The sequence below is a fragment of the Lemur catta genome, chromosome 15 (genome assembly GCF_020740605.2).
Source record: "Lemur catta isolate mLemCat1 chromosome 15, mLemCat1.pri, whole genome shotgun sequence".
Taxonomy (NCBI): domain Eukaryota; kingdom Metazoa; phylum Chordata; class Mammalia; order Primates; family Lemuridae; genus Lemur; species Lemur catta.
The window spans coordinates 5,833,108-5,856,163 of NC_059142.1; the positions used below are offsets into that span (position 1 = coordinate 5,833,108).

Genomic DNA, 23,056 nt, shown 5'->3' on the forward strand with positions numbered 1-23,056 from the left:
TAAAATTGACCGTGGTGATGGTTGCCCAACTCCGTGAGTATACTAAAACCTGATTATACGTTTTAAATGGGCAAATTGTATGCTATGCAAATTATATCTCAATAAACCTGTTACCAAAGACAGCAGAGGGAGAGTCTCCCTGGCTTGGAGCAGCAGTGCTCAAGTTCCGTGCCCAGGACGGGCTCTGCAGAAGGTGCTGACGCCCGGCCACCGTGTGGGAGCCCAGCAGGGGGCGGGGGGTGGGAGTGGGGCTGAGGGTGGTCAGCGTGGCTCAGGTCTGCTTGCTCAAAGCCTTGGGTGCTCGGGGCAAGAGTGAGTGGCCTGCCCCTTCCTGCCTGGGCCCTGGGACGAGAGGCACAGGAAGAGGTCTGGTCCTAGAGCTCTCAGGCAGGTGTGGCAGGCTTGCAGCTGCCACCACTGATGCCCCAACCTGGGCCGTCCCAGGGGTTTTCCTGGCCAGGCAAGGGGCTGTTGGGACATCTCAGGTGGTGGGGAAGGGGTGGAGCGAGGGTCCCCATGGCAGCCCCTGCTTAAAGGCAGGTGGTTAGACCTGGCAGACCCTTCAGACTGTCACAAGTGACTTGACAAAGATCACAAAGGAACAGTTTGTTCAATTATTTATTTATTGTGGAGTATTTTACATGCAAGAACCCAAACTAGAGAGATGGTATCTGGAAGGAGGGCCAGTGGGGTGGGTGGATGCTCTGGTGTTGCTCTGAGCCTCGCGTACACTGACCCGCCCTCCAGAACCAGCTCTGCCCATAGAAACACACGACAGTGACAAGAACACCAGACTTCTGGGACAAGTGGACAATGAACTCAACACATTCTTCTTTTCAATAGCCCCCAACAATCCTGAGAACCCTCACAAATGAAGTGCAAACTTTAGGAAATAAATGTCCACCCCCCTCTCCAGGGGAGCCCGGAGGTTTGTGCAGAGAGCAGCAGTTCTGACTTAGGGGTTGACGACTGCTGCTGGGGGCCGGTGGCTACAGGGGAGGTTTGGACCCACGGACAGGAAGGGCTGGAGACAGGTGCTGGGGGAGGAGGGCACCGCAGGGCCTACAGGGAGTGTCTCTGAGCTGGACACACACTTCTCTGTGGCTGGGGAAGACTGGCTGTAACCCCACCCAGCTGTCCCAACAGCAGACTGTGGAGAGGCTCCCAGGGGCCACCTGGCAGCGCCAGGGGCTGAGGCCAGGCTGCGAATGAGTGCCTCCAAGCCATCCAGGGGCTGGCCTGGCCCCACTGGACCATCCAGAAGGCTGGGCCCAACTGAGAGGTGTACGTGTGGGGGCCAAGGGTGGGGGTGTGGTGCCCGGCAGCAATCTGCCCTGCCAGCACCTGCTGCCACTGCGTCCTCAGAGCCCTCGCCACCACTCTCCTGGCTGGGGCCTTGAGGATGACTGCCAGGGTGCCAGGGTCTCCTCTCCAGAGCAGCGGAGTGACCACACAGGCCCTGAGACCACTGGGTGAGGAGGGAAGTGCAGTGAGCCAAGGCACGGTCACTCACAAAGGGGCTGACGGACAGAAAGACAGGAGGACAGACAGACGGTCACCTTTCCCTCTGGCCCAGGCCAGCAACAACCCCTTTTGGCTTCAAAACCCCTTGTCCTGTGCACACTGATAATCAAGCTGGTCGTTCTTTCAGCCTGGCCACAGTGCACCTGGTCGGTTGTCTGGGGGCGCCTGGACAGGGACCACCGTGCCTGGGGGCAGACTGCACACGTGCCATCGGCTGCCGCCCACTGGCCAGACAGGTAGGCGGCAGGCAATGGGTAGTCTCCACATCTCGGCACACAATGAACACAGAAAAGGTTAAACACATTCCCAAGAAAATATTTTGACAAAATAAATATTTTAACCTATAATCAGGTATAATTAGTGCTTACGAGGAATCCCAGCAATAATTTAGTGTAATTAAGTACATACTGTATCTGTGATTTCTAACACTTGTGGGAGGCTGGTGGCCTGCGAAGGCCCAGCTTTCCTGCCAGGGCTCTGCTCTCTTCCCTGGCCAGGTGGCCTGAGGACTGTGCTCCTAGATGGGGGGGGGGGAGCTCAGGACAGCACATCCCACCAGGGCTGAGCGGAACTCCCTCCAGGGCACCTGGGTGGGACTTGCTTCCTCAAGAGCCCATCCCCTCAGCCTACCGGTGGGGTGGCTGTCTGGACAGGAGGTGGCAGCAGGTGCTTGAAAGCCACCAGGAGGGTGGCTCCAGGCTGGGAAGGCAGGAGACACATGTCTGCGTGGCCAGTGGCCTCCTGCCAGCCCACATGACTCCACCACCACCTGCTGCCCACGGGGCAGCCAGGCTCCTCCAAGCTGAGCCTGGCCCACCAGCAGGAGTCAGGGCGGGGGTGGGGGCAGCTCTGGGAAGGGTACTAGGAACGGCTGTGCTGGGGCTCCCAGTCGGGCACCTGCCTCAGCTTCATGCCCTGCAGGAGCCCCTCTCGCTCTCAGAGCCTGCAGGCTCCTGACCTGCGGGACCTCCCTGCGCCCAGGCAGGGAGGCGCGTTCTGCCCTCACAGGGCACTGGGCCTGGTGCTATGGTGCTGGGGCTGTGGCAGTCCGACTGCCTGAGGTCCCACTGCCCACTGCCACAGGCCCTCACAGAAACTGTGCCGAAGGGCTGGGGTCTCTGGGTACACCTAGGCCATTCCAGCCACCTTCTCTGCAGCTCCATCCAAGCCAGCTGTCTTCACAAGTCTCAACATCCAAGGTGGCCTCAGGGGGCTCTGCCTTTGAGAAACGCTGATGAGAGAGGCCCAGGCTGAGTCGGAGAGCAGAGGTGGCGGCTGTGGCACGTGCTGCTAGACAGGGCAGGGCCTGAATCAGGCTGGCCAGGCTCCGGGGAGGAGCTTCCTGGGCATCCTCTAAGGAACTGGAGTGTGACATCCCCAGCTCGTCCTGCCAGGTGGGCCCCCAGCCAGACCGCAGGCCCCCTCTTGGGGGAAACTGGAGGGGTGCTAGACTGGGCACGGGCAGCGCCCCACTCCCTGTTGGAACTGTTGGTGCTCGGCATGGCCCCTGGCTGCAGTCTCTATCCTAACTGCTCCCCAGAGACCACAACACTAGTCTCTGCTCAGGTGACGCTCGGCCCCTTTTCCCTGCTTGGGCTAAAGCTCTGGCAGTGACTGCTGCAGCCTCTAGGCCATCTTGCCAGGTGGGACGGGCTGATCATACCAACGAGGACACAGGATGGGAACACGTGTCACCAGCCTCCATCTGCTGAGCCCCAGGCTCTGTCAGCCTTCAAGGTTGGCTTGGGGAGAGGGTGCAAATTGGTGGCCAGGGGACATCTGAGGTGGGAGGAGGTCAGGCTGTCAGGACAGTCTGTGGGAGGAGGACAAGGCCCATACCAAGAAGCAGTGCAGGGGTCTTAGTGTCGCTCTGGCCACTCAGTCACCTGGAACCTCCAAGCACGGTGCAAAGCTGTCTGCTGCTGGGCCCTGGAGGTAGCGGTGTGAGGCTACCACAGGCCAGGCCAAAGCCCTGAGTGTGGCAGCTCACAAACCCACGACACTTTCCCAGATGTGCCTCCCCGAGCAAGCCTCTCCACAAACCAGGGCCAGGTGTGTGTGAACGTGCAGGGTGCGCTGGGGCAGGCGGGGGATGGTGGTGCTACCTCAGCAGCATCCCTGCTGCCCTCCCAACCGCCTGTGGCCCTTCCCCACGCCAGGAGCCTGCTGAGCCAGCTCATGCGTGGGCTCGGGCTAGCAGCTGAGTGATGGAGAGGGTCGAGAAGGTAAAAGGACCCCCTGTGGGCACCCACAGAGCCTTCTGAAGTACTGCCACACCACGTGCCACAAGGTGACACACAGTCCAAGGAGGAGACCAGGCCTGTGGGTGCAACTGTGCCCTGTTCTTCCACAGGCAGCAGCACAAAGCCCCTCCTGGAAGAGAGGGGCACAGGAGGGCGGGCGTGCCAGGTGGAGGTGGGGCACACGGAGGGGACCGGGGCCGCCCTTTCTCTGTGGGTGGGTGGGTGGGTGGAGGAAAGACTGTCCAGGTCTGCTCAGGAAACAATGCTAAGGGGCTGCCCTGCCTGGGGCTGGGCCACTCTGCCCACTCTTCCTGGGAGGAAACCTGGGCAGACGGGCCCGTGAGGGGAGGGAGGGGCCTCCGGCCGCAGCTGTCCCACCACCCAGAGGGAAAAAGGTGGCTGAAGCTGACCCTGACTAGTGGGAGGCCTGGGAGCGGACACGGTGGCATTTCCATGGAGACACAGGTGTGCAGGCCGCATGGGGGCTGGGGATGGGAGGAGTTGCCAGTGCCTGGTGTCCACAGCAGGCGGGTGGTGACCCGCCATCTGGGGAGGCAAACCACAGAGCCGCTCACAGGGCGAAGAGGGCATCCTCCGACCGCTCCGGCTTCTTCTGGCCAGGAGGGTTTGAGGCTGGGGCGGGAGCCTCCACCGGGGGTGAGGGGAGGTCAGGAACCATTTCAGCAGCTTTGGCTCTTTCTTCAAGGAATTTATCGAACTCTGCAACACAAACCAAGGCAAGGGCCGGGATTGGTGGGGTCACCCCAGCACGAGCCCCCACCCCTCCCAGCTCCGGCCTGTATCACCCAGCAGGGGGAAGGCAGGGGTGGCAGGGCCGGCAGCCAGCCAGAGCCAGGGGAGCTGCCTACTCCTCCTCTACCTCCAGGGCTGGTGGGCGAGCAGTGTGGGGGAGAGGGTTCCAGCTGTGCCCAGCCCCGGGCCTGCAGGGAAAGGCTCTGGAAAACAGGGCGCAGAGCACCTGCCGCACCTGCCGCACCGCCCACCTGGAGGTTTGTCCATTTTCCAGCAGGGGCGAGTTCCTAATTGACCTGGCAGGGCCCGTCCCACCTACCCCACCCTCTCCCGCCAAAGGGAGAGGCCGCAGAGATGCTGAGGAAGGAGGTGGGGGAGGGGGCTCCACGCCCACGCGGGCACCAGAGCTAGAGCGCCAGGGCCTCTGGCGCTTCCCTGCCTGCGGAGCGGCTGGCCACTGCGGGTCTGGTGGGCTGTGAGGGGCAGCAGGAGCCGGGGAGGCAAACGTGAGGAGTGGGGGAGGTGGGACGTGGGGGTCTGCGTGGGAGAATGAAGCCCCCGCTGCTCCCACTCGACCCATCAGCTGAGGCCGGGGACGCCCCTCCGTCGGGCTCAGCCGCCCTCGGCACCCTGCACACCCTGTGAACTCTGCCACACGCGTCTGAGCGGGACTGAGCACCCAGGGCTCGGGACCCAGATGGCAATCCGCACCCACTGTTCACTAGCTCTGTGACCTTCTGAATGTCACATGTTCTAAACTCCGTTTCCCAATAAGCAAGATGAGAGAAATGACACCCCACGTCACCCGTGAAGCCTGTGGCTCAGGGCCCGACACAGTAGGTGCTTTGGCAGCAGGGGCTTCTTGGTGATCCGGGCTGGTCCCTGCACAGCCTTGGGGGCAGCAGCAAAGGGGGCGCTATAAGGCCGTCGGCCAGGCCTTACCTTCACTCGTGACGCCCTCCTCCAGGCCGTCGCCCTTCTGCGGGAGGAGCAGAGAGAGCGGCATTACGGCACTGGTCCCGCCCCAGCTGCCCAGCCAACTCTGCCCGCCCTTGGCCACCCCAGGGTGGCACTGCCCATGGCAGCCAGAGCAAAATTTCCTATTTCTTTCTGTTTCTAGATCTTTGTAATGGCAAGCACTGCTCTTCTTATTGGAGAAACAGATCTTTTGTTTTTAAAAAACAAAAGCAAAACCAAACAAACAAAAAAACCCAGATAGGTTCCAGGTTTTGCTCCTCCAGAAGGGCCAGAAAGAAAAAGTCCAAAGTCAGTGCGGGCTGTTCTCCAGCCCGGGCTGCAGAGGGCGGGACCCCGGGCCAGCACTCCCGATCGGGGCGCTGGGGAGAAGCGCAGGGGGCGGCCACAAGCAGGCTCAGCCCAGGCGCAGCCAGGGTCGCTGCATGTGCTTCGCTGCACAGTGCCCACTTGCGGCCACCACAGGGGTTCTGGGCAGACACTGTCCAACCAAAGCTGGAGACAGCAGGAGGCCTGGATAGACCAGGGCCATGAAGCCCACGGCACAGAGCCTGGCACCCAGAAGGTGCTGCGGCAGTGAGGATGTCCCTCTGGAAGCCATGTCCTGTGGCCTCCCAGGAGCTGCACCAACCTCCTCCTGTGGCCCAGATCCTGTCACCTGCTGTTGGCTCCAGAAGGAGCTACTGAGGCTGTGTGCATTCTTATAAAGTGGATCAGACTTGATCTTGTTTGGAGAATGCAGTAGTTTCATGAGCTCGGAGCTGCCCAGGGACTGGGGAAGAGTGGCGTGTGCAGGGGCCTCACTGGGAAGGGGCAGGATGGGGAATTGACAAGGCCCCAGGCTGGTCTAGGAGACCTGGGTTTTTTCCTGGCTCTGCCACTAACCTGTGTAGCCTTGCTGGACAAGTCCCCTCCCTGTCTTGACCTTGGGGTACCCCCTTAGAAGGTGAGGACCCTGGTCCTTCTTGCTTGGCTTCTATGACAGAAACTATTTCTTTTCGAGGCACTCCCTTAGGAAGGATATCATGGGATGTTTCCTTCCTCTCCTGATACCTGGGTGGCTGCCTCCTTTGGCAGTGAGTGTCCTTGGAAAGCCTGGCCTTCCAGGGAAGAGGCCCAGAGCAGTAAGAGGCCCTGACCTGAGGCCTGCTGTGCTAGTGTGGGAGGTGGCCAAGTCACCATCCCACAGAAAGCCAGGCTGACCCTGTGGTTAAAGAACTCAAGAGGCTACTCTGCTCTGGGTACAGGGCCTCCTGAAGAGGAGGCAGCTAGGAGCAAGAGATGAAGTGTCTCTAGGTCTGGGGGAGGATCCAACTAGCCCATGACCCTGGGCAAGCCACTTCCCCTCCCAGGTGCACTCCTTCATCAGCCACTGGCCAATAACCCCCACTCTGTCCCCACACCGGGCTGCTGAGTGAAAGTGCTTTGTAAGAAACAGGGAGGAGGCTGGCGCGGTGGCTCACGCCTGTAATCCTAGCACTCTGGGAGGCCGAGGCAGGAGGATCGCTTGAGCTCGGGAGTTCGAGATGAGCCTGGGCAAGAGCAAGACCCCGTCTCTAGCAAAAATAGAAAAAAAATAGCTGGGCATAGTGGTGTGCACCTGTAGTCCCAGCTACGTGGGAGGCTGAGGCAGAAAGATCGCTTGAGCCCAGGTGTTTGAGGTTGCTGTGAGCTAGGCTGACACCATGGCACTCTAGCCCGGGCAACAGAACAAGACGGTCTCAAAAAACCAAAAAACCAAAAAAAAAAAAACAAAAAAAACAAAAGAAAGAAAGAAACACAGGGAGGGACCAGCTCTCCTTTCTCAGGACCTGCTGCTGGTTTCAGATGCATAATATCCTTATCTTCTTGCCCCATCTCTTAGGATGGAGATAGTGGTCTACAGTGGTCTTTTGGGCAGGGGTTCTTTTTCTTTTTTTGAAACAGGGTCTCACTTTGTCACCCAGGCTGGAGTGCAGTGGCATCACCATCGCTCACTGCAACCTCAAACTCTTGGGCTCAAATGATCCTCCTGCCTCAGCCTCCCAAGTAGCTGGAACTACAGGTATGCATCACCATGCCTAGCTAATTTTTAATTTTTTCCAGAGACCAGCTCTGGCAGTTGCCCAGGCTAGTCTCAAGCTCCTGGCCTCAAGCAATCCTCCTGCCTCGGCCTTCCAAAGTGCTGGGATTATAGACATTAGCTACCGTATCCAGCCAGGGGTTGTTTTGAATAAAAAATCAGGCAGGGGGAATGACAGTGAATTAAAAACAAAACCACTGTGTGTATATTTCACATAAAAAAAAAAAGAACCCCTCCCCCCAAAAAGGCACACACACACACACCCCTGAAATGGAAAAGAAACTGCGGGGAAGGCAAATGTGTGTTTTGGAGTTGCTGGAGCTGAATTCACACCCCAGCTCCACCTCCCTGGGCTGGTGTCCAGCAGGGCTGTGTGGGTGCGGGAGGCCTCACCACCACGGCTGGCCACCGGGCCTGGGAGTCACCCCAGCACCGCACCGTGGCCGAGCGCTGGGGTGGCAGGTGGGCTGTGGCTGGGCCTGCCCTGCACCTCCCTCTCCACCGACCCTGGATGGGGGCCGTGTCCCCGGAGGCCTGTCCTCAGAAGAGCCTCCGCTTCTCCACACCCCACACGAGATATAAAAGTCAAGTCTCACCAGGTCCATCCTGAGCCACACCTCAATGTCGTCCATGACAGAGGGCTGCGCAACGGGGATCTATGGAGGCGGCAAGCGGTGGGCCAGGCAGCCCCGCACAGCCAGGCGAGGGAGACAGAACACCGGAACAAAGGAAATCGTCAAAAGCAACCCCGAACAAAACCAAAATGTACACAGAGCAAAAAACACGATGGGCACGGCACGCACAGGCAACACGGGGGAGCCACATGTGAGATGGCAGGTGAGGAAAGCAATGGGGAGCAAATTATAAGAAGCGGCTGCCCGGCAGGGCGGGCGGCAGGAAGGCGGCAGTACGAGTTCTTGAAATGGAGAACTTTTTGACTACGTGTGTCGGCCCTCAGGGCTGCACAGCCCCTCTCACCTTAGGAAGGCCCCGTCCTACAGCCTCACTCTGAACTTGGCTGGAGGAGCCAAGAGAGGGCCCCTGACATGCCAGGGAGGCTGAGTGGCAGCCTGCCCAGAGCAGGGTGCAGGTGTTCAGGGGGTCAGGGCAGCGCCAGCCCTGGGAGATGTTGGGGGTATTTCGAAATGTGTCCTGCTGTGTTTCTGAGAGGCACCCGGGAGGCACGTGCTCCGTCAGCCTGGGTGTGGCTCAGGGGACAGAGGCAGGTGCACTTAACCACCAGCAGAAACACAGCAAAAATGAGGGCTTTGATGACAAAAGGGACTGTGAGGCTTCAGTCGCCTCTGTGTCTCTTTAGGGGGAAAGAATCATGAAGCAGCCCCGAATACAACAGCTTCCTTTAGTCTCATCCTTTCTTCCCAGCTTTCCGTGGCGTCTGCGCCACAGCAGTCAAAGAAAAGAAGTTCCACTGAGAACGGGGAGCAGCTGCCAGGGAGCCAGGGACGTGACTGGGCCCCACACAAATGAAGACGCACCTCATGGGTGCCTGGGCAGTTGCCACACCTGGGCCCCTGTGCCAGGGGCCTTGTGGGCAGAGATTCTGAAAAATGCATGTGGCTAATAATATTAAAGTTGCTGTCAGATATGACGTGATAAGTAGAGGTAACCTTTAATCCCCTAGAAGCCATGTTGACGGAATGTTGGCTCCCAGCCTGGAGAAATGGGGTGATGGCCCTTGATCCAGGTGACCTGCCCCCTCACCTACTCTGGGTCTGGGAGGTACCTTTTGGGGGCTCACTTGCAAGCCCACTATTTCTTTCTTTTTTTTTTTTTTTTGAGACAGAGTCTCACTCTGTTGCCCGGGCTAGAGAGCCGTGGTGTCAGCCTAGCTCACAGCAACCTCAAACTCCTGGGCTCAAGCGATCCTCCTGCCTCAGCCTCTGGAGTAGCTGGGACTACAGGCATGCGCCACCACACCCAGCTAATTTTTTCTATATAATTTTAGCTGTCCAGCTGATTTCTTTCTATTTTTTTTTTTTTAGTACAGATAGGGTCTCCCTCTTGCTCAGGCTGGTCTCGAACTCCTGAGCTCAAACGATCCACCCGCCTTGGCCTCCCAGAGTACTAGGATTACAGGCGTGAGCCACCGCGCCCGGCCAAGCCCACTATTTCTAGAAAAAAATGCCAGCACTGTGTCTATACCTGGCTTCACCCCAATGTGATCTAAGGTAAAAATAAAGTTAAACTAACCAGTAAGAGGACTCCCTCAGCATTTACCAAATGTAAAAAATAACATGACCTTCACAAAGGGAAAGAACAAAGAATGCATATCACCAGCCCTGATGTGACAACTCCAGTCCTGGGGGTTGACACCCACTGCTGATGCCGCTGGCAGGTGGAATTGGAGCAGGCTGAGCAGGTGTCTGCAGGGCCACCGAGCGCCTCCCTCCCTCGCTCTGAGGAATGTGCTCTGTGCCCTAACTTCAGACCCAACATGGGTGGCCCACGTTTTTCAGAAAGGCTCAAGCCTCCCATGATCAGATTAGGAAGAGCCTGTCTATGTTGCTGTTTTATCTCTTTGACTTACTGGGGACTTAAAAAGGTTGAATCGAAAAAATATCAGGGAGTCTTTATCATGCTGACGTGAATCCTAGGGACAAAGAGCATGTGATCACTCACTGGGGAGGGGCTCGAGTGTCCGGTGGATGTGCTAACAGTGCCTGAAGTGGGCACCACCTTGCCCATCACTAGTCGACAAAAGCAGGTGTTGACTTCCTTGTGGCCAGACACAAGCAGGGTGCGATCTGCTACTTCTCACTTGCTGCCAGGCCTTCTGCCTTGACACGTTCCTGGAACAGGGGATGCCAGTTGTCATGGTCTTGGTGCCTGTAAGTCAGAATGCTTGGCCTCTGGGAGGATGTGTGTCACGCTAAGTCCCCAGAACTAAAGCTTAGAAAGTCAGCTGTGTCTCCAAAGAGCAAATAAACCCCACAACAGCTGTTAGAGTGCACACCGGCCCTTTTTCCACACCTGTCCAGCTTCCATCCACTCGGGAGAACTTGTGATCAGACAGCCTAAGCTTTTCAATGTGTTGCAAAGGCTTGAAAAAAAGCCATTAAGGGGTCGTGGGCCTTAAACTTCAGATTTCTATTGTAATTGCTTTGTTACTGTTAAAAAAATAAATCCCTTGAGGCCTGGGATCATGTTCCAGTTTTCTTCTTTAAAGATTAATCTTGAGAGCCAGCATACTCAGAAAAGAAACAGTGATATTTGAGAAACTCATCCCCTCAAAAAAAATTCCCCCAAAACTGGATCACGGAACCCTTTTCTTCCTTCTCCTAGGTTTTTCCAAATAAGTAGTATGTTTATGGAAAGGCATCCTCCAGCCCAAGCCCGGGGGCAGGCTGAGGAGGGCAGCCTGGGTTGGGGGAGGCTCCCCCGGGCCCCACGCTCACTGGCAGCCAGACCTGGGGCGAGGCGCTTCTCTCTCACCCCAGTTTCTTCACCGGAGGGTTCCCACCTTCCTCCGTCCTAAGAAGCCGCAGAGATCTGGGTGAAGAAGCAGGAGAGGGGCAGGGCAGCACTTGGCCTTGGTCTCCTCTGTGCAACAGGGTGACTGCCAGGTTGTATTTAGCTCCTAACGTTCATGACTCAGAATCCCTTCACTTCCAGGTTGGGCTTCTGTTTTCTAATTTCCAAACCCAGGGATGTCAGAAATTATTGGAACTGACTCATTTCAGCATGAAAGGCACTTGGCCTCAGGGCGGGAACCGCTGTGGAGCAGGGTGTTGGTTAACAGTGAGGCTTAAACAATGTAAGGCAGGGGTTCACTGTCTTGTGCCAGACATAAAATCTTAGGGATTCAGATCTCCCACCCTGGCAAATAAGTGCCTTGTGAGCATTATAACTGGGCAAAGTTCATTCTAATAATGCAGGTGCTATCAGACACAGTACACATGTGCACTGCTATGACAATATCAACTGGAGAAGTGCTGAGGGGAAGAGGAGACTCCCTTCTCCAGGCTGATGGCGGAGGGGCCCTGGCTGGAGAAGGGGGCACTGCACTGAGTCTCAGGGGACCGTGTCTCTGCCCTGTGGCTTTGGGCGAGTCACCAGGCCCCGGGAGGCGTCAGCACCCTCATCTCAAACAAAGGGCTGGCCCAGCAGATCCCTAAGAAGACTGTCGGCTCTGACGTGCCATGGCTTTAGCATCTTCTTGGGCAATGATCCCAGCTGAAGGCTGGTCCAAGGGGTCTGCAGTAGAGTGTAAGTTGGAGGAGGGAGACAGAAAGGAAGGAGAGATATAAAGAGAGAAAAAGAAAGGAAGCTAGCACGAAACACCCTCCAACCGAGACGGACGCCTGACGCTCAGCCCCTCTGAAGGCAGCGGGCAGGCCTGGCTGGCTCAGCTGCGGCCATGGTTAGACCAGCCCTGCCCATCTTCAGCGTCCAGAGAGAAGTAGGCATCTCGGATGTCAGAATCGGCAGGTTTTGATCTGCGCGCTAGGTGAGTCGTCTTGCTGTCGGCTGACTCTCACTGGGAACTGCAGGCAGGGGCAGCTCTGCCTTGGGGATCAGGAGGGTCACCTGCCCAGGGGGAGAGGTGTGTCTGGTCCTCCCAGGGATACTGATCATCTGTCCTGAGTGGGAGGGGCTTAAGAGCCTCCAGGGCTGAGTAGGGGTCCCTCCCTCCAAGCCCAAGCCTGGGTTTTGACAGCAGCAAACTCTTTTTACCAACCTACTTCTGTTCTTGTTTTGACAACAGGATATCTTCCTGGCTGTACCCTGCGTGAGAGAGACACCCCTAGCTGGTCATCAGCCAGGAGAGGCAAAAGGACCTTGAGCTGGAGAGCCTGGGGCGGGAGGGCACAGGAGCACTGGGAGCTGGCTCATGACAGATCTCATTTCTCTTCAACTAGTAATGACCCTGGTGTTAGTTAGCTTTTGTGTTGGACATTCATATACCTGAAGGCCCAGGAGAGTAAAGCCCCGTGGGATGCTCCTTTGCAGCCTCCCACAGCCCACGTCCGCAAGGAAACCGAGCCATCCAGTTTTCCACGCACCAAATGCAGTTTCTGCAGCTCAGGTGTGCTATTTCCAGAGAAGCTGTGAGACACTCCCCATTACACTTCACCAGCACCCCAGTGAGGCTGGGGAACCCGGATCCTTGAGTGCGGCCCTTTGATTTGTTCTGTGAAGTTTGGATTCAGTTGAGGGGCCACACTTGGGGATCTGGAGGGCCACGTGTGGCCTTGGGGCTGGAGGTTCCCCACCCCTGGAACACCTTTGGTCTCACTCATAGTACAAAAAGTTTCCAAGTAAAGAATTTGTACTTGGGAGGTTTGGACAGACTCACAGTTTCTACACTATGGGAAGTAAGGCAAAGCAATTAATGTACGTTGTTGTAAAGAAAAAAGACTGCAGTCAGGCGGGAGAGACACCAGGTTAGCTGTTAGTGGAGTTTGTTTCTGGGAATTAGAGACGGGAGCTCTATGTGGGGCCAGGGCAGTAAAGAGGCAGCCTGTGTGGGCAGAGGCGGGCGCCACCACCAGCTGCCAAGGCCACACTCAGGGTAGTTGTGTGGGCAGTATCCTTTTTTGCAGGATGAATAGGCACAAGGGCACACAGGCTGGATGTGCCCAATGTGGACAATGGAGTGGACGTGGTCTCCAGGAGCCAGCCTGTCCCCAAAGAAGCAAATGAGGGCCCGGGCCAGGAATGACTACCTTTGCACCCAGATCAGGAGTGTGCCGCTGCAGTGACGGGGCGGGGGGAGCGTGGCTGTGCAGAGGGCACCAGCCCAGACTGTGGGGCCAGCAGACGCCCCTCACTCCCGTGGTTCTGGGCAGTCCTGCCTGGCCCACGTCCTTGCTCGCTGGTCACACCTTGCTCAAGCAGGTGGCGCCTGTGCTGCCTGCAGTCTGGGATCTGCTGGCCCCACCCCTGCCCACAGCCTGGCACAGCACAGAGGGGGCAGTTATGCACCCCCCACCCCACCCCACCTGGAGGGAGAGGCCTGCATTTCCACTGCTTTCATCATCTTTCCTTCCCTGTATTCTCTCCAGCTCGGGCCCCATCACACAGAGCTTTGGGCTCTGTTATAGGTGAAATGGTCACCCCAAGGCACGTGGCCTGGATGAGGTCACCCTCTCTCCCTGCACCAGGCTCAGGCCACCTGAACAGACAAGGCAGGACAGACCCGCCCAGGTCTCTGTGCCAGAAAAGCTCTGCTGCATGAGAACTAACTGCAAGTATGACATTGAACTCCCCGGCTTTGTCTTCTTTATATTCTGTTCCTACTGTGTTTGTGTATTTCTTTAAGAGGCCTCAAATCCTTTGGGGGGACTTAGTGGACACAAGTCACCATACTATAAAAACCCATCAAGCCTAGGACTGCCAAATCCACAGGCACTGGGCTGGACGGATTTTCTGACTGGTCAGATACTTTGAATCTGTTCCCTTAGAACTGTCCCCTCCCAAGCAAAAGCCACAGTAATTTGTGCTCATCCTGGAAAAGTGAATACTGCCGAGAGCCCCGGAGACAGTAAAAGGAAGGAAAATACCCTCTCCTCATCCCTGCTAATGTCCCAGACCCTAACGGCCCAGGGGCATGGACCTCAGCAGAAAACCAGAGAAGGTGTTTCTGGGACTGGAAGTCTGTGGCTTAAGGAGATTATACGAAAATAGGAGGGGAAATTTGGCACCCCTGTCAGAAAGAGGGAGCATGGCCTTGTACTGTCTGATTCACAAGGGCTCGGCAGGTGGCAAGAGGAAGGCGTAGGCTGTAACACAGGACAGGGGCTGGGTAGACGGCGGGCTCGGCTGGGCTGGTGATTCCTCACCATTCCTTGGGTTATGAGCCAGCTGTCTATAGGCTCCAGGTCAGAGTCCCCACCTCGACCTCTCTTCTGGGCCGAGGACAGAAAAGTCCCAGAAAGAAAAGTCACAGCAAGACCCATGAGAAAGAAGTCAATAGCACATATTGTGGAAACAGAAAAGTCACTGTTCAGACTTAATCCTTTGTCATGTAAGGAAAGGTAACTTCATGCCCCTGCCCCCAACCTCCACCCCTGGCAGGTGCCCCTTACCTGCCTGCAAAGAAGAAGACAGTTTAGTAACCAGGAACCCCCCGGGACATACATGCTCATGCCCGGCACATCTCCGTGAGGCCAGGGAAGGCCGAGCGCGGCTGCTTCTCTCGATGGGGCCAACTGTCCAAAGCACCAGCTTTTGCAAAATCATTTCTACTTTTTTCTAACTTAGTCCTGCATTTTTTCTTTTTCTCCTTTCTAGTGGGCTATGTATTCCTTTTCTAAACTCTTCACTTGAACGCTGAATTTAGATATATTCTTTATTGTCTTTTTTTAAATGATAAAGTAAAGATGACCGACTGGGTTGGACTTGCTTTGTAGAGGTGTGGCTACACAATTTTCTCCCCTTCTTTGCTGTGTTCTGAATTTCTCCCTTGGCCCCATTTTCATTTCTAGGTCAGCATGGCTTGGGCTGGGACAAGGTAACTGAAGTGCTGTACATGGGCAAGAACGTGTGTGCACACACGGCCACACACGGCCACACACAGCCAGCGAGTGCCCTGCCGCCCCGAATCGCCAAGGCTGTAGCCATGGCATCACCCCACTGAGCAGCAAACATGAAAAGCAATCTGCCTACCGCTGTGTGGAAAACTTGCTGGAGTCATCAAGACCTTTGAAAATAGGGAGCCAGTCCATGCCACGCACCCAAAGGGTAAAGGGCGGAAAGTCACCCACATCTCCTGCGCTCAGACCCAGGCCTGGACACTGATAATGACAGGGGTACAGCAGGACACACCCTTGCATGCACAAGGCAGGCGCTGGAGCCAGAGTGGGAAGCAAACAAGGTCAGCCTGGCTGGGGGACAGGGCTGTTCCCAGACCTGGCCAGGGTCACCCAAGAGGAGCGGGTGGCCACACCAGGCCGTGCACTGGCAGGCCCCCAGCCCAGCTCTCTAATGCTCCCCTAGGGGCAGGTGGGAGGACATTCTCATAATGGGAGAAACAGAACCTTGACAACTGCATAGATTTGGGGCATCCCAGTGGCACAGCCCGCCCCTTCTTTGGAAAACTAGGGTGCTGAGAACCCAAGGCAGCTGGATGGCTCTTCTGTGCCCCCTGGTGGCCAGTGCAGTGGGACACATGCCCTCAGATCAGGTTGGCTGGGCCAACGCAAGAGCCAGCTCCGCCCCCACCCCACCCCAGCTCCTCATCAGCAGCAGGGGCTCAGCAGCAGCGGGGGAGCCAGGTAGGAACTGCTGCCTGCCTGGGCCCACTTGGACAGGGGCTGCAGGAGGCTAAAACTGGTATTCGGGAAGCAAACAGCCCTTTGCAAACCTTCCTGTCCAGGGGACAGATGAGCACTACCCTTCTCTAGCACAGCTGGGGACCTGACAGGAGTTCCATTTGTTGTGGGCAGCTGTTCCAAGGGCCCTTTTCCTCCCTCCCCTGCAAACAGACCTGCTTCCACACACATTTCTTAGTTAGACAAAGAAGAGAAAAATCTCATGAAAAGCATTAAGACATAACTTCTTTCCCCTTCAGTAATCTGAAATCTTGTAGAAACCATGGCTGTGTTTGGGGGCTCAAGCAGGTACCATCCTTTACTTCGAAGTGCCTCTCCCTTGGCTTTGCTCCATATCTACACATGGAGCTTCCCAGAACACCACCCAGACACCACCCAACCGCTCCAGCTCCCCAAACAAATCCTGACCCTCAAGTGCCTTCTAATGGGGTTGGTATTGCTCTGCTGGGCCAGTGACAAATGACCACCAGAGATGTGGCTCAGGTCAGCACTGTCCTTCTGGTGCAAGTCATGGTTTTGTCAGAGCACTGCCCACCCCCAGGGCACTGTAACAGGTGACGACGGGGCCCTGTGGTAGGAAGAGAAGGGGTTCTGGAGTTGGACAGTCCTAGGATGGGATCTCCCCTTGCGGTCGACTCTCTGAGTGCCCCTTGGCCCATCTCCCACCTCCCCGAGCCTGTTTCCTCTGTGTATCGTGAGAAAGCTCACATGGGGACTGACCTCATGGGGTGGGGGAAGACTCAATGAGGCACTGCCTGGTAGCATACAAGGGCTCCACGCGTCTCTCCTCAGTGTGTCCCTGCCCTCTGTGCAAGCCAGCTGCTGCCAAATTATCCAGCTAGCTTTGCCAAACTGCCCAACTTTCCCTCCAGAAGCCTCCAGGCAGGAAAACAGGGTTGAAGACCTACCCCTTCCGAGCACTGTTTTCGACTGTCTAGTGCAGAAGTGAGTCCTCCAGCAGCCTGGGGATCCTCATAGGTCACCCTGGGGACGAAGCAGCACACGCAGAGTGAGTTCTCCCCCAGTAATCATGGGGGACTGGGGCAGTGGCCTGTAATCACTTTCTATCCCATGGCACCTTCCTCAGATGTCCTTAGAAAACTGTTTCCTGTGACCTTGGCATTGGGCAGAGGCCAGGGGCTCATGCCGCCTGTCTCCCTGCAGCTGAAGCTAGGAGACCTAGGTCCCAGCTCGGGTTCAGCCACTAATCTCCTCTGGGATCTGGGATATTATGCACCTCAACATCCCTCTCTTGAGTAACAATAGTGGGGTATCTCTGAAGCTCAATGACAGGATGTCAAAAGTGCCCTGAAACCCCTCAGAAGGACAGCTAGACAAAAGCAAAGTAACTAATTCTTATTTTATAAGCAGCAGCCTCAGCAGCATTTGACAAGGAAGGTAACCTCTGGGACCAGGACAGTCACTGATTTTGGGGGGTGTCTCCCTCCACTCCCTGACCCCGGAAAACAGCTGCATCCATTTTACAAGCCACTTCTGCTGGTGAAGAGTCGTGGGGCCGTGGGCTTCTGGTCATCATGTTGAGTCCTGAGCAGGACTCAGGGAGCCGTATGCACCATGATGCTGGGTCCCCGGGAAAGGTGGGGAAGGGTGTTGCTCACCCACCTCTAAGCTGAACAGAAAGCGCAAAGCATGCACAGTGCCCCCCTGAGGTGCAGGGGGGTGTCCACTTTGGAATCAACTCCCCCAGTTCCATATGGTTCATCCTTGCCAGAGCTGCTGTGAGAGAAGCCTCTGCCCTGACCACTTTTTTAGGCAGGAAAATCTTGCTGCTAGGAACCTGGCTCAGTCCCTGCCTTGCTGCGCCCTCCTGCTTCTGAGCTCCTCCTGTGGATGAGGGGCTGGGCAAGGTGGGGTCTGCGGCAGCAGCATGGGGAGGAAAGGGAAGAGAAGAGTCACCTCCTGTAACACTGACAGAAATCGCACTGCAGTCAATCTCAAGGGCGGGGGGTGAGGGGTGGGGGTGGAGAGAGAGTGTGTGTGTGGGCAGGGGGCTGGCGTTCATTCAACACCTGCATCTAAAGCCAAGCTCTCACAGCTGTGCTTCACAGTTCCTGGCAGTCCTGGACCTGGTAAATCAAAGGCCTTCTTGTGCTGGCCTGTGATCAAACCTGGGTCAATCTCCCCAATATCTTTACAGAGCCACTGGAAGGGGCCCCACTTACGTCTTGCGCTGCTCGGCCAAAGAGTTCCCTCTAGTCTGGGCAAACATGTCAAAGCCATCACGGGGATTACACTGCTGGAGTGAACTGAGGGTGCCACTGACGCTCTCTGTCCCCAAGTCTGTGGCAAGAAAACAAACGGAGGCAGATGAGAATCAAACGTGGATTGTGGATTTGATGGAGGGCCCCCAGGCTAGGACACCAGCTGGACAGGTTCAGGTCCCATGGGCTGGGGGCAGGACTTTCCTAGGCACTCCCAATGCACGACATGCAGGAACAGCCAGGGCAGGGCCCAGATGGGGGACAGAATAGCCACTGCCTGCCAAGCTGCTCAAGGAGACGAAAGAGTCATCACAATGAAAAGGAGATTGCTGGTGGTAGAAGGCTAGGACCCAGGCCAGTGCACCTGCGTGTTTCCCATAATGCCCTTCTAAGGTAGGCCCCTCATTAACTCAACCACAATGTCCAAGGACCTGGGTCATTTATTCACGTAGTAAATATTTCTTAGGCACCCACCATGCTCAGAACTAGAATTCAAGTGGACAAAATTGAATCTGACGTGGTCCTTGGCCTTAAGAATCTCCCCGAGTAGGCAGGAGACAGACAGACAACAGGAGTGCTGGGCTTGAGACGTTAGGAAAGACACAAAACCAACACAGTGAGTCTCTGAGGATGACTGAGAGTATGCTGGGGAGAAGGGGAAAAGGCAGGTACAAAGGCACAGGTCTGGAAGTTCAGGGTGTGTGAACAGTGCTCACAGGCGAGGAGGAGGTGGCTGGAAAGGCGGGTGGAGGTGGCTGATGAAGCCTCCAAGGCCAGGTAACGCAGTGGATGGTGAGATGCTACACATCTTTTAAGAAGGGAGGTAGCAGGATCTAATTTGAAGTTTTTGTATTAAATCTGGTGAGCATATAAGCTGGAGAGACTGAAGGCAGAGAAATCTGTTCCAACAGAGAAACAGTGGCTACAGATATACACAATATTTTTTTTTTTTTTTGAGACAGAGTCTCACTTTGTCGCCCGGGCTAGAGTGAGTGCTGTGGCATCAGCCTAGCTCACAGCAACCTCAAACTCCTGGGCTTAAGCGATCCTACTGCCTCAGCCTCCCGAGTAGCTGGGACTACAGGCATGTGCCACCATGCCCAGCTAATTTTTTCTATATAGATTTTTAGCTGTCCAAATCATTTCTTTCTATTTTTGGTAGAGACGGGGTCTCACTCTTGCTCAGGCTGGTCTCAAACTCCTGACCTCGAGCGATCCACCCGCCTCGGCCTCCCAGAGTGCTAGGATTACAGGCGTGAGCCACTGCACCCAGCCAGATATATGCAATATTGAGAAGCTAGAATTACAGCAACAGACAGGCCACTAAATAAAAGCTAACTTCAATTCAAAGGAAATGAAGGTAGACAGAGAAATATTAAGAAAAAGGGAAAACAAAAAACCAAGGCAGAGGAAACAATTTTGAGAGCCATGCTTATTAATTATTTTACTACTATAATTTTATTATAAATTGGTATCATCCAGCATAACTGAAGCACCTAGGGTCATATACACACTTTCAAACAGCACTGTAGAAAAGTGGTGAATTTCTTTTGTTTAAGTTCCAGACAATGGAACGCTTTAGGTTGATGGCATAGTTCAAGGAGAACAAAAGTGTCCGTGCCACTGCTTCCTATTTCCAAGCCCACTGCAGACATTGCCAATCAATCACAGACTGTTCTAAGCCCTGATGTAGCTGTGGCATCTTCCTCAAACCTGTGTTCCAAGCAGCCAATGAGCTGAAACCTATTGGCCATCCTTGACCTAGTTAATATTGAAAAGGAAATCACTTCAACCACAGGGAATGTTCCAGATAAAACACAACAGACTACCTTTCTTTAAAAAGCAAACAACTTCCAAATCCTTGGAACTTCCTCTACCCCTGCTTTTCAATACAGGTTTAAATATCAAATTTAGGGAAAGAAATTACGAATTAAAGGTGGTACAATTGGCCAGGACTCGGGAATATACTTTCACATGGATTCCCCAAAAGGCTCTCTTCAGGCCTTCCAAGAAGAGAGAGAAGTGGCTTAGAAAGGAAGCCAGTGGTAGGGGTCCCTTCCACCACTATGAGATACTCACCCAAGCCTGCAAGCTGGGAGGAGAGAGAAGATGGGGGTGCTGTGTTCCCCACCATCGGGCTCACCACAGCTGGAGACCCTGGCCCCAGGTCTATTAAGTTGTCTTCAGTCACTTCATTCAGTACCTGTCAGAACATGAGACTGGCAATGAGCCCCAGAGCCCTTGTGTCGGTTCCAAGCCGAAAGCCAGCAGGCAACTGTGCAGGGTTCTGAGAGGAAAAGCATCGGGCTGCAGCAGTCCGGAAGCAATGCCCTTTCCCTCACCTGCCTTCAGGGTCCATGGTGTGCCCCCGCTGTCAGTGAGCCTCCTCCCTGTCCCCACTTGAAGGAGGCAGCACTGAGTCACCAGGACAGTGACTGTCCTCGGGAGCTTCCTTGTCACCTTCCCATCAGGGGCGCCTGCTAGCTCTTCCCCAACACCCCATCAATCAGAGCTTCCTCTTCAGTTACCCAAATATTCTAAACCCCGTGAGAAAACCAGAGGTGAGGCCAACCCAAAGCAGGGCTCCCCAGCCTCTATAGCGTGGAGGGGTGGGCCCAGCCTCAGGCGACGAGAGAATTCTAGAGGAATACTTACCCCATTACTGGCGTTTTGAACTGATCGGCCTGACCTGTACCGTTCAAACCTGCCAGAGAAAGAGAAAGCAGAAGTGAGGGGAGAGGGTGCCGGGACAAGCCAGTGGGTGCTCGCCGGTCCTGTGCAGAGTCCCTGGGACCAAGACCAGCCAATCCCATTTGAGGGCTGGGGGAGTAGACCCAGACACACACAACTTTGCCACACTCTCTTCTGCATGGGGCTCCCCCCGGCGAGGATCAGTCTGTCACACGGCACCCTGAGTCAGCGTCAGGGAAGGTGGTGGCTGGCCCACTGAGGAGCTGCCTATGAGCACCCCAGGGTCACCTCACACACCCAGGTTCAGGGTGCTCCTCTCGCCCCTGGAGGGAGTGTGGGTCAGCCACTTTACCTCGGGGGTCTCAAATGTCCAGGCAGTAACCGTAGACCCCTCCCTATTTCACAGAGCTGTGCTGGGGAGCAACTTGCTAGTGATGCTAAAATGCCCCCAATTCAACCTCTGGGGGAAAGGGAGTAGGGGGTGCAAGGGGCAGGCACTAAGCGGAGGAAGACGGCCTGGTAAAGTGGCCAGTAGCCACGGGGAAGTCCGGGCCAACCATGCAGGGGCTGCTGGCAGGGCAGGGCAGGTCTGCCAGCGGGTCTCCTCTGCACCGTCACGGTGCAGACAGACTTGGGTTGGAACAGCTTGGAAGGCCTCCCCTCTCCCACACCCAAGTCATCCTCATACCAGGTGGGGATCGGAAGAACAGTTGTGAGGTGTATGTGGGGCTAGGGGAGAACACATCATGTTCTGCATCGTATTTCAAAACTCCAAAACACCATGGCCAAAGAGGTAGCCAAGAGACTTTTTCCAGCTGGAGGCCGAGAAACTGGGCTTTAGTGAGGTACACTGCTCCACATTTGTCTCCCAACTTGCTGGGGCCAACATCTGGTGACAAGGGATCCCCAGGAGGAACAATCTGGCTAGGCAATGAGTGTCCACTGTGGCTTTAAGAAAGACTTTAGTCGGCCGGCACGGTGGCTCATGCCTACAATCCCAGCACTCTGGGAGGCTGAAGTGGGAGGATCGCTTGATGTCAGGAATTTGAGACCAGCCTGAGCAAGAGTGAGACCCCATCTCTACTAAAAATAGAAAGAAATTAGCCAGGCAACCAAAAATAGAAAAAATTAGCTGGGCATCGTGGTGTGCGCCTGTAGTCCCAGCTGCTTGGGAGGCTGAGGAAGGAGGATTGCTTGAGGCCAGGAGTTTGAGGTTGCTGTGAGCTACGATGACGCTGCAGCGTTCTAACCCGGGCAACAGAGCAAGACTGTCTCAACAACAACAACAAAAAGAAAGACTTACGTGGGTTTTTGCAACAGTGGTCTATAAGGATAATGGGAATATTAATACATCTGAAAAAATTTAATCCTGTGGCACCTTCCCCATACTCTCTCAGAGGAAGAATCAGTTTTATCAAAGGCACTCTAACCAGGATAGTCCCTATGGGACACGGGCCCCAGACTTTGCCTCTGAATTCTTTGTAATGCTAGGACTGGCAGACTCATGGGTGAAAATGCCCACATTAGCCCGCTCCTGTTATCCTATTCTAGCAGGGGCTTAAATGGGTTTAACAGGTTAAAACCCAGGCTACTTAACATGGAAAAATTGGAACCACATGGTAAGACAAAGGGGCTTCAGGGTAGGAGTCGAGGCCCCTCAGATCACTCCTATTCTCCAACAGACACACTGGGCCTGGGGCCCCACACTCCCACTGCAGAGTTTCCTCACCTGTCAGATGGGCGCAGGCAGTTCCCATCTGACCTAGCTCTGCTTCTATGGCCAAAAGCTGAGACAAAGCCCGGGTTATGAAACCACAGCAGAGTCACCCTTTGAGACCCCAAAGGGCAGTGCAAACGCAAATATCCATCACACTGACCCTAACTCATGCCAGATCCTCGCCCTCCTGATTAATCCGCACTGCAAGCTTGAGTCAGCTGGTGTGGCAGAGGGGCCAGGACCTCAAGTCTGCAGGAGACTCCGGCCTCTCTCCCACCCTCTCAGCCCTCAGCTTTAAGGAGAGAAGGTCGGGCTGGTCAAGGTCCTTTCTGGTCCTGACACTGGGTCACTCAGGAAAGCCCAAGGTGTACCCATCAGAGTGATGAGACGGGAACTGTGTTTGCCATTATACTTCCTATTTAAAACTAGGTCTAAATAAGATATTTTGGACTTTGGCTTTGCAAATGGAAAAAAAAGATTGCAAGTTTGTTACCTCAAACCCCAAAATGATTTGGCTGCAGAAAGAACTGAAACGAATGTGTGCGTGCTGCCCTGGGCAGCAGCGTCTGGCACTT

General features: G+C 55.4%; 1 protein-coding gene across 5 annotated transcripts in view; it reads right to left on the bottom strand.

The window, feature by feature from the left end:
• Positions 1-2,903: 2,903 nt before the first annotated feature.
• TOM1L2 (target of myb1 like 2 membrane trafficking protein) overlaps positions 2,904-23,056 on the bottom strand; it is a 109,148-nt gene continuing 88,995 nt past the window's right edge. Inside the window, exons 9-16 of one of the 5 annotated variants that reach the window (XM_045526883.1) lie at positions 20,729-20,777; positions 20,153-20,276; positions 18,035-18,152; positions 16,763-16,835; positions 14,361-14,450; positions 8,154-8,213; positions 5,463-5,499; positions 4,254-4,487 (exon numbers count right to left, since the gene is read on the bottom strand). In XM_045526883.1, the coding sequence (XP_045382839.1) occupies positions 4,339-4,487; positions 5,463-5,499; positions 8,154-8,213; positions 14,361-14,450; positions 16,763-16,835; positions 18,035-18,152; positions 20,153-20,276; positions 20,729-20,777 (700 nt within the window). In that variant the 3' untranslated portion in view covers positions 4,254-4,338. Of the gene's footprint in view, positions 4,488-5,462; positions 5,500-8,153; positions 8,214-9,626; positions 10,368-14,360; positions 14,451-16,759; positions 16,836-18,034; positions 18,153-20,152; positions 20,277-20,728; positions 20,778-23,056 lie in introns of those variants that run through there. The other 4 variants (XM_045526879.1, XM_045526881.1, XM_045526878.1 and 1 more) reach the window with 4 other exon arrangements.